We start from the raw sequence: 13,299 nt of genomic DNA, 5'->3' as shown, positions 1-13,299 counted from the left end.
TATCGTATTGTTCTCATCGTCTATTGTTATTGCTATTGTTTCCTCCTTTACTGGACAATTTTTGGCTCAGCCGTGTTTCTTTTTTTTTGTGTTTTTTATTGTATTTGTTACAGATACTTAAGGGAATCATGGGAATGTGTGATAAGAGAGTAAAGGTAAAGGACTAGAAGTTGGAAATCGAGGAACTTAATAAAATTTCTTTTGAATTAACAACTTTATTTTATTGTTGGTTTTTCTTTTTCGAGCACTTAAAAATTTGAATTTTTTTTGAACCGTTGTGAGGTTTTAAATTAGGGTTAAGAATTTAATGAAAACGTTTTAATGTCGATAATTACCATATCGAGTGGCACGTCAGCCCTAACCGGGCCGGGGTGTTACAATAATGGATGCATAATTACCTTTATCATGCTTTCTATGATAAACAAACTTTCTGTTTGAACCTAATTCTTGTTGTGTAAAAGAAAATTAGACATAGACAAAGAAAAGTGATTGTGACACTAATTTTTAAAGTTGACATGTTACGTAACTAGACCTGGCGTGCACATCTTACCAGGCCAACTTGCTAATATCTTCCTGATAGCTGCCTATCAAGATAGTGAATGCATTAAGTGTCATGGAAAGATCCTGATAAATAAATAAAGATGAAAACAAACAAGAAGCCATAAATTAATCTAAAAAAGTATTGAACTGGAAACTAGTAATAATGTCTGTTTGGCCGTATACGTTCAACAAGCATATCCAATGAAGGATTCATTACTAAATCTCGGTTGTGATACCATGAACAGATGAAATTTGAACCTAAAAATCGAGTCATTGGTGAAGCCTTGGGCTTTGGATTATATGGTTCACATGAAGGAGCTATTGGAGCCTGCTTTTCTTAAATGTTAAGTAGGCTCATATTTATGTTTCTCAATGGTTAAGTAACAAGTTAGAAACCCTAATTCTTATATTTTTTTTCTTGTAATATGTAATTGTAATCTTGTATTGTGCATAATTCTCATGTGGATGTAGGTCACCTTGACAGACGAACGTGAAATTCTCATGTCTTGTTTATATGCTTGCGTAAGTGTATGTACGTGTGTGTGTTGTTGCTCTGATCAATACCTAACAACAACCTCACTCGATTGGTAAAGTTCCTAATGGCTATTAACCTTTAGGCACATGTCCTCTGACAACAGCCTCAGCAGCGTCCCAATTTCACATCAAACTCTCCCTCTCTTCATGTTCTCCAACACTAGCCTCAACATGCATGCCAATTCCAAATCAACTTAGGATTTGTGACATTCGTCAGTTTTTCGATTCGTTTTCGTATTTGTAAACCCGACCCGATGGGTCGTTTCGATGTACTAAATATTTTAAAAAAGTGATTCTCGACATTTAATATTCATTATTCGATGTTCGTTGTCATTCAAGTATTTATAAATTCCCGAGCCTTAAAGTAATCAAGCCGTACGGGTTAAACACGTAAAACCGAAAACTATTTAATTTAATTATAAAGTTTAGGGTTAAAAATGTAAACTTGAAAACTGTATTTAACTTAAAAGATATTTATATTATCATTTAAAGGTTCTTTAAACTTCAGGTGCTAATAGTGTAACATTTTTAATTCAATTTATATTAAAATAAAACCCTACCCGCCTCCCCCCCCCCCCACCCCCGTTTTTCCGGCCACCCTCCGGCCGCCGGAAGCGGCGCCAGAGGTGACCCAAACACCACCAAACTTCGTCGTTTTAACCAAATAAATATGTAAACACGTTTCTCCGTCAATATAAAACATTAACCACAAGTTAATTGCGTTTATTCGCCGTAAATAGACCCGTAATGGTCGCCGGAAAATCCGGATAATCAAATCAAAGAATTAATGTGAAGACGCTCCTCCACCTAGTATAAATAGACGCCTAAACTCATAAACAACTCGCTCATTCCTCTCAATCCCCCTCTAATACACCGATTTGTCTGTAATTGGGAGTTTTCTTATTACTTTTCCGGCAACTGGGTTTCTGTCAAAACAAAACCTTATAAGGTAATTAATATATGCATGTTAATGTCGTTACACCAATAAACAAAACCCCTAGTCTAATTATAACGAACATGGAACAGAAACCCCAATTGATAAATTAGGGTTTATGTTCTTGAAGATGAAGAAGATGAAGTTGAACATCTGTTTAAAGTAAACTGTTTCCATAACTTCATTGAATTGCTTCCTAGTCCAACTGGTTAAATCGTGAACATTGTAAACATGAGACCCGGGTTAACATTGTGTTGGACCCTGTATTGTTATTATTATTATTATTAATATCCATTTCAAAGCTAATGGTGTATTTAAGTATTAAAAACCATACCATAAACGAATATTGTCACCAGAGCAGTTGGATAATACCCAGAATTTATACCACCAAGACCCGGGTTCGAAACCCGGGTCAATCTCATATTTTTTTATTAAACATTTTTCTAGTTTATTATTAATTAATAAATCATTTTAATCAATTAATAATCAAAATAAATTTATAAAAACCTTTTTAACTTAAATAAAAATTATGCAAATTAAATATAAATTATAACTCACCATTACACACTTAAAACCAAGTTTTCTTGTTTTCGTAAACCGTAACTAAAAATCGTTTGTTAATCGTAAAGTAAACTTTAATTTACTAAAAATTGTTCCGTTAACGCAATAATTATCATTATGACTTATAATTAATAGTTCAAGCTTTTCGAACATATAAATTTTGTTTTCTCGCCATTAAAGTGCTTAAATCGTGCTAATAACCAAATTGCCGTTAAAACATAAATAATACAATAATCTAAAGCCATAAAATTTGTAATGAATTACTATAAAATGATAACTAACTTCTAAAATTACTCATGCAATTAATCAACTTTAAAACCCCGTTAGAATAGTCGTTAAAAAGTCGTGTTTATTCTTATTTATAGTTTGTACGGATTGACCGCTTCGGTTTCCTTTGACGCCTTCATGTTATTCTTATTCCTTTTTCACTACAACTACTAAGGTGAGTTTTTCACCACCCCTTTTAATGTTTTAATGTTTTGGGGTAGCATATTTATCCTTATAAAAATTCAAGTATTATTTCTTCTATTACAAAACTACAATTCGTATATGGACTTATGTGTTACTTGTATTACTTGCACGAATTGCACGATTGGGAAGCCTCATTAAGTATGATCATACGCCCCCGTTTGCACTCCAGTCCATTTGTATCGAGTGGAAAATGGCCTCATTATCCAAGTACGTTGGTTGTTACCAATTGGAAATGACCTTACTTGCGCGATTATCCAAGTATGTTGGTTGTACCAACTGGAAAGGACTTACTTGCTCGTTTATCACATGTCTATGAATTGTATCGTTTTTATGTACGTATTTAAACTGTGGAAACTCACCAGCTATATTTATAGCTAACCAAATTTTATACATATGTTACAGGTACCGTGATTAGAGGTTGAAGTATTGAAGACACTTAGATTACTTAGGGTATTTCAATAAAAGAACTATTGTTATGGTTATGTTTTGGTTTGAACTTGTATTGTTACTTTCGAACTTGTGTTACTTGGCTTATTAAATGAATTAATGTTATTATGGTCACTTAATAGTGCCACGTGTGTTTGAGCAATCTGTACATCACACTCGGAGCGTTTCCGCTTAAGCCGGGGTGTTACAGGATTGGAGTGACATATTCCAACCACCCCGAGCATCCCCAAACCAATCTTAAAGGGTTACTAGGATAGTGTTGCTACTCATTTCAAAGTGCCACATCACTCCTCCGTCAAGAGCCTCTCGCTTCTCTTTTTCTTTCTCTTCCCCCATTGGTAACACCACCTGCTACCGCATGTTGCGTCACTCACCCTCTCTCCCCCCTTTCTTCTTACCATCTCGCCCTGCCTCCATACCCAACCTTACCAAATGAAAGGTTTTATAGTTCCAATCCTCTTTTTCTATTGGAAGTGAGTTTAATGGTGATTTTATTTTAATTTGGTGGCTCCTTAATTCTTTCTCATGTCTTACCTATAGTGCTGACGATTTTTTATAAAGAAAACTTTCACAAAATACGTTTATGTTACTCATAAATAAATAATCTAACATATATATTTCTTTATATGTTATATTACACAACCATTTATGAAGTAAATTCCGACCTCCCCAAAGATCCATGTAAATTCTTCTCTGATAATTAAGAAGAAATCAGCCATATCTCATCTTCTCTATCTCGGACCGGATCTACAAAACTATGAATCACTTGTTAGAAGAGGTGTGCAGGCAAGGCGAGATGGGAAGCTCTACACCATCCTCCAACGCTCAAATCAATCATGGATTCCGTCAATGTGGACATGTATACACATAAAAGTATTAATTCATAGAGATAGTTTTGAAAAAGAATAACAACTTATCATATGTTGATTGTTGAGTATTGACCTTCTATTTATAAAATTCTGGTACAGTTAATCTTAGGCCATGCGTAGTTTGCGACAAAAGATAAGTTTTTAGGGCGATTTTGGGTGACAACACTGCTCCCCAGGCGATAATTGGGCGATAAAAAGAAAAGGGAGGGGGGGGGGGGGGGGGGGCGACATACCTTTGTCACCAATTGTGTGGGTTGAAAATAATAATAAAAAATAAAAAATGACGACAACACCACTACACCCATAAAACGAAAATAACACTATGTTAACATGATGTTACATATCGAAAATATCCCCGTTTTATAGCCATTCACTCCATATTTATATTGATTGAACTCAAGACATTAAGCTTTGTTCCAGTTAAATAAATATATAAACATCATAATTAATAAAATAGATATTTTATAATTTTATATTTAATATATATAATATTATAATAAATAAACATATAATAATCAAAATAAATGCAATGCTAATGAAGTAACAACCCTGCTCCAACATTAAATTTGTTGATTTTTATCTGAAGTAGCAGGCACCTGCCAATTCAATCCAAAAGCCTTTTCTTTCTCTTTCTTGTAGCCCCCACCCATTAATAATAATAATAATAATAATAATAATAATGTCTTCCTTTTCTCCTTTCTTCTTCTTAATATCCCCCCTTGTTTTACTGTTCACAACCACCACAAACCACCACTTGTACTGTACAACCCACCTACCCTATCACCCCAAACCCTGCTTTCTTCAGTCATGGGTTAGCCAGCCTCTCAATTTAGTATTTTAGTTTGTTACTAATCATAATAATAATAATAATAATTATTATTATTATAATTATCATTTCACTGAATATGCCCCCAACTTACCGGAAAAACAAATGGATGAAAATTATCGTTACCAGCCGGTAAACAAAGCCGCCAAGCCGTCAAGACCGGGGCTCAGCCGCCAAGCCGGCGAGATAGTGGAGGTTCAAGGCGGCCACATTGTACGGTCAACCGGATTAAAAGACCGCCACAGTAAGGTCTGTACGGCTAAGGGCCCACGAGACCGGCGCGTGCGGCTCTCGGCTCACAAGGCTATACAATTCTACGACGTCCAAGATCGGCTCGGCTATGACCGGCCCAGTAAAGCCGTTGACTGGCTTATTAAGAAAGCTAAAGCTTCCATTGATGAACTCGCTGAGCTTCCGCTTGGACTCCCACTGGTTTAGCGCCAATTGATCAAAACCCAGATCAGGATGGTGATAATAATAGTAATAATCAAATGGGTTGTTCTCAGAATTCGAGATTCTTGCCGGAATCTTTAGATTCCGTCAAATCTTTTTTTCCGGTGAATAATAGTATTAATAATAATAGTAATCAAGATCTTAAGCTGTCACTGCAATCGATTCAAGATCCGATAACCCACCAGCAACCCGGGAATAATATATATTTTGACGGGTCGGGTTGGCCGGAGAACGGCGGGTTTGGGTTAATGTTTAATTCTCCGGCGACGGCGACGGCGACGGCGATACCGATGCAGCCGTTGTTCGGCCAACCGACGAATAATCAGTTGTTAAATTACATTTCTCAGAGGGGACCCCTTCAGTCCAGTAACTCGCCTCCGGTTCGTGCATGGGTGGATCCGCTACCGTTTGCTGGTGCGGGTATTTACCCGCATCAAAACCTGGGGATTAATAACCCGCTTTCCGTGCCCGGGTTTGCTTCGGGCATGGGCGAGTTTTCAGGGTTTGATGTCCCGGCACGAATCCGAGGTGAGGAGGAGGAACACGATGGCTTGTCTGATAAGCCGTCCTCTGGTTCCTCCGATTCGCGCCATTGATTCGACACCATTTCGAATAATTGTCTCTCCAAAAGGTCAGTTTCCCAATTTAATTATTATTATTTGCTCTTATATCTAACCATACAAATGACTAGATTAATTATATTAACTTAAGTAATTATATTAACACCAGAGTAATTATATTAATACTGAAGTAATTAATTATTTTCATTATGCCATAGTTTTTAACTAAAGTAATTACTGTATTACGCTTTTTTATTTTGCTGTTTCGTAATAATAATTATGCTAGCTAAAAAATTATTTGTGTAATAACAATTACGTTGTAGCTTATTTATAATTGCTGAAAACTAAAGGGTAATAATGATTACTCTAGTATTAGCATAACTACTCTAGTTATTCGTTCGCTTTTCATGTTAAGTTCTATTTGTACTGGATCCCACCGTTTATTGTTCAAATTAATCTAATTTTTATGAAATTTAACAAATATTATAGGAAAAGTATGCTGCATTTTGGGAGAGAGGCTCTAAAGTGACATGAATCTAATGGCTGCTTGCTACAAAGTAAGAAGAAATCTGAGTTTGGTTTCAGGTTTTTTTATAATCACGGTTTGTTTTAATATAATAATTGAGTGTTCATGTTTAAATTGAGCTTTGTGTTTGGCTCTAGACTATGTTTGGATTAAATTATTTGTTGTTTTCTATTTCTAGACTATTGAGTGTTCATTAAAAATTTAAAACAGAATCTTGAAATTGTCGGTTTGAGGGGTGTTTCGTTACAATTCTAGATTTGGGCACATGGGTTATGTAATGAACAGTGCGATATGTTTTCTTTTTACTTGTTACAAAATACAAATATAATGAAAAGTGTTGATGGTGAAATTTGAACAATAATTGAGAAGTCTACAAAAAGAATGTGATAAGTGTGAATCAAGAATGTGATAAGTGTGAATCGTGGAGCCTAATCTTGCGGTTGAGTCTCCATCGATGCTGGGATGCGTCGGGTAGCAATAAGTCGTTTTCGTTGCTTCTTATTGGTGATTTGTGGATGATATGCTCTTTTTTTGTGATAATATTTGGCTTTAACTTGGTTTTGGTTGGCATGATTTTGAGGGCAAATTAAGACATTAAAAGCTACCATATATGTTGATGTTTTAGCAAACACCCATTTTACTAAAAACAAGTTTGAATTTGATTCTCTTAGGAAAGGTAAATGAAGTGGAACCTTTTCTTTCAAAGTTCATATCCAGGTTAGGGACTTCATTTGTACATCAGTGTTCATTAAAAGTTGAAACTGACTAACCGCTAAACTGAAGCAAGTCGGCCAGGTTAAGTACTAAATAGTGTTCGTGGTCCGGTTTAATGGTTTACATGTTTTAACTGTTCGGTTAAGCTTTGAACTTGAAACTGTGTAAAGATTTTTTAATTTTCTGTTAATTTATTTATTTTTGTTTTTTGTGATATATAGTTATGTAAATGTACTATAATCATGAAACCTCTTCTATCATTTAATAACAAACCAAGGATTTGAAAAAGGAACAACAAAATCATTTGAAATGTTCAACCTATCAAAACCAAACCGTAAAATTGATCTATTGGTTTGTCATTTTCTGAGCGCCTCAACTCATAATCTTAATTAAAAACGTTGAATTGAGCCGTAAATAACTTGATAACGGCGCTCTTTGAGAATAACGAAAAGAAAAATTAAATGCAACCCTTCTACGACTACTTGGTCCTCTTTGATGCCCTAATTATGATACCTACAAACCTAACCGGCTAACCCTCACTGATATGTCTAGAAACGTTCTTTTGTGGAACCTGCCCCCTCACTCTTAACCCCCCCCCCCCCCCCCCCTCTACTCCCTCCTCTCTCTCTCTCTCTCTCTCATACACACATCAGTTTCTCTCCTCTCCTCATTACATCTCACATCTCGTTTTTATCCAATTCTTGGTCAAGAACTTTCCTGTTTCTCTCACAAGCAACTCTACCCCCCCCCCCCCCCCCACAGCTCACATGTTTCCCTTTTTAAAAACACCTTAAACAATCGTAGTCGCGTTTACTCTTAGTCATTTACAATAAATTTTTATTGGATATCATATTCAAATAATAATGAAAACATACTTGTATAATTCACCCGTTTCAATAGTGGTTTAGTTTGATTCTTGAGATAGTTTAGCGACCAAGTTCATATTGAAAAAACTAAAAGGCCATTATTTTCTTGCATTCGAATCATTCAAACACGACTCGGCACTTGGGGACTTCGGTTATGAATTATGAACAGTGTGCTATATTTCCGTTTTACTTGTTACAAACCTAATGAAAATTGTTGATCATGGTAATGAATAATGATGGTGAAATTTGAGCAATAACTAAAAATCCTACAAAACCAACGATTCGGTAAATCTATGTGTCTCCATCACTGCTTGGATGCTTCGGGTAATAACTCGTTTCCGTGGTTTTATTGATGATTGGTGGATGATTATGTATTTATGTTCTTTTTTATGATTATATTCGGTCTTACACTGTGTTCCCAAGTTTCATTTAAATAAGGAAAGGGAAGGAAAAGGAGGGATGGAAAAAATATGTTGTGTTTCCGAGTTTCATTTAAGAAAGGAAAATGAAAGAAAATATAAAAGGAGTGTTCCTGAGTTTCATTTAAAGAAAGAAAAGGAGAGGATGAGAGAGAAAATAATGAGTAAATTAAGTGAATTTGTATCTTTTCAATTTGGAAATATTTGAAAGGAAAATAAATTGAAAAGAATGAGGAGATACCAAAAAAAAAAAGATAAGAAAAGAAAACTTTCTTTTCCTTGCTTTTCTTTTCATAAATAAACTCGGGAACACAGCGTTAAAGTATGCATGTGGCTTTAATTTGGTTTTGGTTGGCATGATTTTGAGGACAAATTAAGACTTTGAAAGCTACCATTTATATCTATTTGAAAGGGGGCAATTCATTAAAACCCAAAATAAGCTAGCGAGATGCTAGAAACTGCAAAATTTGGAGCAATACTAATTTGAAGGACCCAAATGGTTAATACGAATATTTTAAGGGTGGTATGGAAGATCTCAAGGGACAGTTTGGTGGAGATTTAAAGTTTATGGACCAAGTTAATAACTTGGTGTCAAAGTTATCTATTATTTATTATTAAATAAATTAGAAGTCCAGTTTGATTATGTTTCCTAGTTTAAGTAGGATTAGAATTATGTGTGTTATATAAACCCGTCAAAATTTTTGTTTTTAGTTAGTAGTATGAATTCCGTTCTTGTTTATTATTAATAAAAAGAGTCATGTAAACGCTTTATGCAGTATCGTGTTGTTCTTGATTCACTTGTCTAAGGTTTAACAAGTGGTATCAGAGCCTAACGATTCAGGCTCATATTTCCGATCGGCGGCAAGTACTAATTGAACTAGTAGTTTCCAATCAAAGGCATAAGAGGAAAAGAAACCGATCCAACAAACCTCAAGGAATCAATGTACCAATCAAAACAGTTTCCTTTTAGGTGCCATAACTGTGGACGAAAAGGGCATATGGTGAAAAATTCAAAAAGGCCGATTCCTGTAAAACGCCTCCCACCATAGGAGTGATCTTTACACTTAATTCTTTAATAATACTAAGGAAAGAAAATATAAATAAATAAAATGCAATAGAATGTACACTAAGCTTTAGTACTTGAAGAAAAATAGAAGGTATTCACAGGTTGGCTCACAAAAATAAATAGTGTATTTGTGTCATAGTTTTTTTTATAATAATAATATAAAGGCATGTAAACATCATTTTCTTACATTTTAATCCTCTAAATTTTTGTAACCAGTAAATCAACTCAATTAATTAAATATAACTATACGTCAATAATCAAAGTCACACACGCCAAATTATAGTTTACAAATCAAAATCACAAACCACTCTCACTCAACCACCAAAACTTGTCAAGTTTTGTATCCAAATCATTTCAATTCGCACCTTTAATCGAATCCCTTCCATTACTCACATGAGTTTTCACCGCAACAACTATCTTCGGTGCACCACCGTTGCCACCTCCATGCTTTGTTTTCTTCCCTGGCTTGGCCCGAACCACCACCCGAGCCTCCCACGGGCATACCGCAATCCACCGCTCCTTCCAACTCCACCCCCAACTCTCTTTGCTTAAGTCATAATATGCTTGTCCAAAATATCTATTTGAGTTTGCCCTCCACTAAACATAATATTAAAAACAAAAGGGCAAGTTTTGAAATTACTAATTTGATTCTTATTATTATTATTATGATTATAAAAGATGGGTTTATATGTACTTGGTGATAGAAAGCGTAGGCCATTGCTCGTTCGCGTTTGTTTGTGGCTTCCTCACGTTGTTGCATTCTTGACACGATCTCTTCCATTGTCTCGGGCCCACCGCACCATTCGACCTATTGGCAAATAAAATAAGGTTTCGAAATATCAGGGTGTTTCCTAAAACTAGCTAAGATGAGGGACCATTATTGAAACTTTTTAAAACAACTTAGTTTGAATTTTTTCGATTTTGTCATTTGGACTTAAAAGTTATGACTTCTAAAAATGAGTTCGGCCAAAACTTTAGGCCTAAATACATTTGAACATAAAATGTTTGAATACATGCAAAATTAATAGCAAAAGTCAATTTTTGGTTTTTATGGGTTCGGTTTTGTTTTAAAAGTCGGTTCACCTTTTACACTTCAATTAAGTTGCAAAATCAAAATCAAACAGAAAATTTGGTTTTCAAAAAAAAAACATAAAAAACCATCGGTTTTGGATGGCGTTCGATTATTTCGACTCGTTTTGTTGTTTATTTCAGTTATCGATCGGTTATTTTGGTTCCATAATGAACGGGTTAGCATTGGGCCTAAACTGGTTCGGGTTATAACCTGCTTCGATTTGATTTATACGGGTAAAAGATTAGTTGATACCTCAAGTTCATGAAGTTTAGTCTCAAATTTGACTTGATTTTCAAACTTCCTTTGTTTCATCCGGCCTTCAGCCACCATCCAATGGCGGCGGTTTCTTATTTCCATTTGTATTTTGCTCCAAAAATGTATTTTGTTAAGAGCAGAAGAAGCTTGTTTTGATAGTGCATCCGCCTCTATTAATTCTTGAAATCTTGATGTTCCTTTCAAGCAACGTACCGCTTTTCTCGCCTACCCAAAACCCGTATATCATAAAAATAAAAAATTATTACAATAAAATGCGGGGCTGATAAAAGTTTTATTGTGCGAAACATATGCATTGAAGAAAAAATTGATGCCCCAACATCTTCGTATTTACTCTAAATACAACAATATAAGTGTCGTAATTATTATTCATCTACTTGTATTTTTGTTGTGGTGTAATTACTCGATTTAGAGTAAGAGTAATTATGAAAATGTTATCACATTAATTAATTTTTCTCTTCACGTCTTATTGTGTGTATGTTATGTTGTTATCTCACTCTAAAAATATAAGGGATTATTTGGTAGCATATTAATGATTCATTAGGAAACATGTGAAGTTGTTCAGATGCTGACTCTTAATCAGTCAAGTCTATTAATAGTTCAGCACAAAGTTGCCAAACAACCCCCTAGACTAATAAAAACGAGTAATAGTATTTGAGAATTAAGAAAATGTATACCCGATAAGAATGATATGCGTTTTGGATCCGAGTGGCAGCAAACTCTCTTGTTCCCGTGCTTCGACCGATAACTTTTGTGCTACCAACACGGGAACTTGATTCTCTTACTGAAGAATCTCGGCTTCTTGATCCGTTTGAAATCTTGGAATCTTGCTGAATCTGCTATAAGTCAACAACATATGACAACTTTAAAAAACACAATACTTGTTGATGTTTTTTTACTTATTAAACAATACTACTAACATAAGTTTTACCTCTCTTTTTTCGGGTCGGTTTTCATTCTTTCTTTTAACGCCGAATAACATCTTAACCCACCCGCAAGCACCCATCGGAGTCTACCGGAATCCGAGACGAAGAAGTTGTGAAGATGGAAGATGGGAATTAAAGAGGTGTGAGTGTAATAATAATAATAATAATGGGATGAAGAAGTGGTGGGGCATAGCCATGAGGATTGAGAATTTGATGATAATATTGACAGAAATGAGATGGGGTTTGATTAGGTGAGAAGTAACCTCGGAAGATGATGGATGAACAAGATTAAGATCAAAGGTTTTGATCCTCTAGACCTTAATAATTGGACATTCAGACCTACAAAAGAAAATGAAACATCAACTGTTACATGTTTCTAAGGAACATATAACGACAACGTTTAATAAAAATAAATCACATAACATAGAAATCATTTGGTCCCGGCGGGGCTCAAACCCGCGACCTTCGGCTCATAAGAGCAACGCTCTAACCAACTGAGCTACGGGACCTTGTGAATTTCATTTGATGAGTTTGGCCTTATAATCGAAGTTTAGTATTGTTGTAAAACATTAAAAAATGGATGTGAAATGAAAGTTTTATTACTCATTCACTTAACTGCAGTGTTTTAAATATCGGTTCGTATCGTCTGGTTGAACCGGTAATACCGGGTTTCACATATCAGGCCGGTATTTTTAGACGGTTTGTTAGAACATCGAATTGGCGGTTTTTTCTTAAATACCAGTTAAATCCTATAGATTCTAGATATTTTGCAGCCTATATTTTTTAAAAGTTACTTTTAACCTAGCGTTTAACATTGAAACAAGTATAATTTTATATTATCTTTTAAAAACGAGTGTTTTTTATTATGGATTAACTTTTTGATTATATTTTATTATGGAATCTTATGCTTTTAGGTTATTTTTTTAGTTAAATTTGCAATTACATAAGCTTTTTATCGCAAATGTACCTGTTGCGGTAGTTAGATGATGAACTCACTACATACGTCGATGGATTTAAGCATTATTTGTTTTGTTTATTATGCTGAAGAGGTAGGTCCCAGCAGAGCCCAGTTGGACCCGCAAGACTCACCTAAAACAGGGACGTCTGCGCAGAAACCAACTGGATCTGCAGGACCAACCATGCTCAGAGACGTGACGTCCTTACGCGCAGTACGCAAGCTGGTCCCGCAGGAAATGCCTCCCAATGGTGAAGGACTCCGCCTGTCCCCGCAGCCTCGGATAC

General features: G+C 35.2%; 1 protein-coding gene, 1 non-coding gene and 1 pseudogene across 3 annotated transcripts; 1 reads left to right on the top strand and 2 right to left on the bottom strand.

Annotated features, from left to right (window-relative positions):
- The first annotated feature begins 5,217 nt into the window (after positions 1-5,217).
- Positions 5,218-6,263, top strand: LOC143565160 (transcription factor TCP4 pseudogene; annotated as a pseudogene).
- A 3,768-nt stretch (positions 6,264-10,031) lies between these two features.
- Positions 10,032-12,198, bottom strand: LOC143565159 (protein IQ-DOMAIN 10-like). 2 transcript variants are annotated; one of them, XM_077052220.1, is made up of 5 exons: positions 12,063-12,198; positions 11,809-11,967; positions 11,111-11,338; positions 10,481-10,594; positions 10,032-10,383 (listed from the first exon to the last, which is right to left on the bottom strand). In XM_077052220.1, the coding sequence occupies exons 1-5, from the start codon at positions 12,135-12,137 to the stop codon at positions 10,141-10,143; spliced, it is 819 nt and encodes a 272-aa protein (XP_076908335.1). In that variant the 5' UTR covers positions 12,138-12,198; the 3' UTR covers positions 10,032-10,140. The 2 variants fall into 2 exon arrangements, with proteins under 2 accessions (XP_076908335.1, XP_076908334.1); XM_077052219.1 differs by having other exon boundaries at positions 11,809-11,970; positions 12,063-12,192.
- Positions 12,199-12,492: 294 nt separating this feature from the next.
- On the bottom strand, positions 12,493-12,566 carry TRNAI-UAU (transfer RNA isoleucine (anticodon UAU)). Its single transcript has one exon. It is a non-coding gene; the product is annotated as a tRNA-Ile (tRNA).
- Positions 12,567-13,299: the final 733 nt, after the last annotated feature.

This window comes from Bidens hawaiensis, unplaced genomic scaffold (assembly GCF_021521415.1).
Source record: "Bidens hawaiensis isolate Kalapana, Puna unplaced genomic scaffold, B.hawaiensis_p1.1 tig00022295_1, whole genome shotgun sequence".
Taxonomy (NCBI): Eukaryota; Viridiplantae; Streptophyta; class Magnoliopsida; order Asterales; family Asteraceae; genus Bidens; species Bidens hawaiensis.
This window is presented reverse-complemented; position numbering and strand designations above follow the sequence as displayed.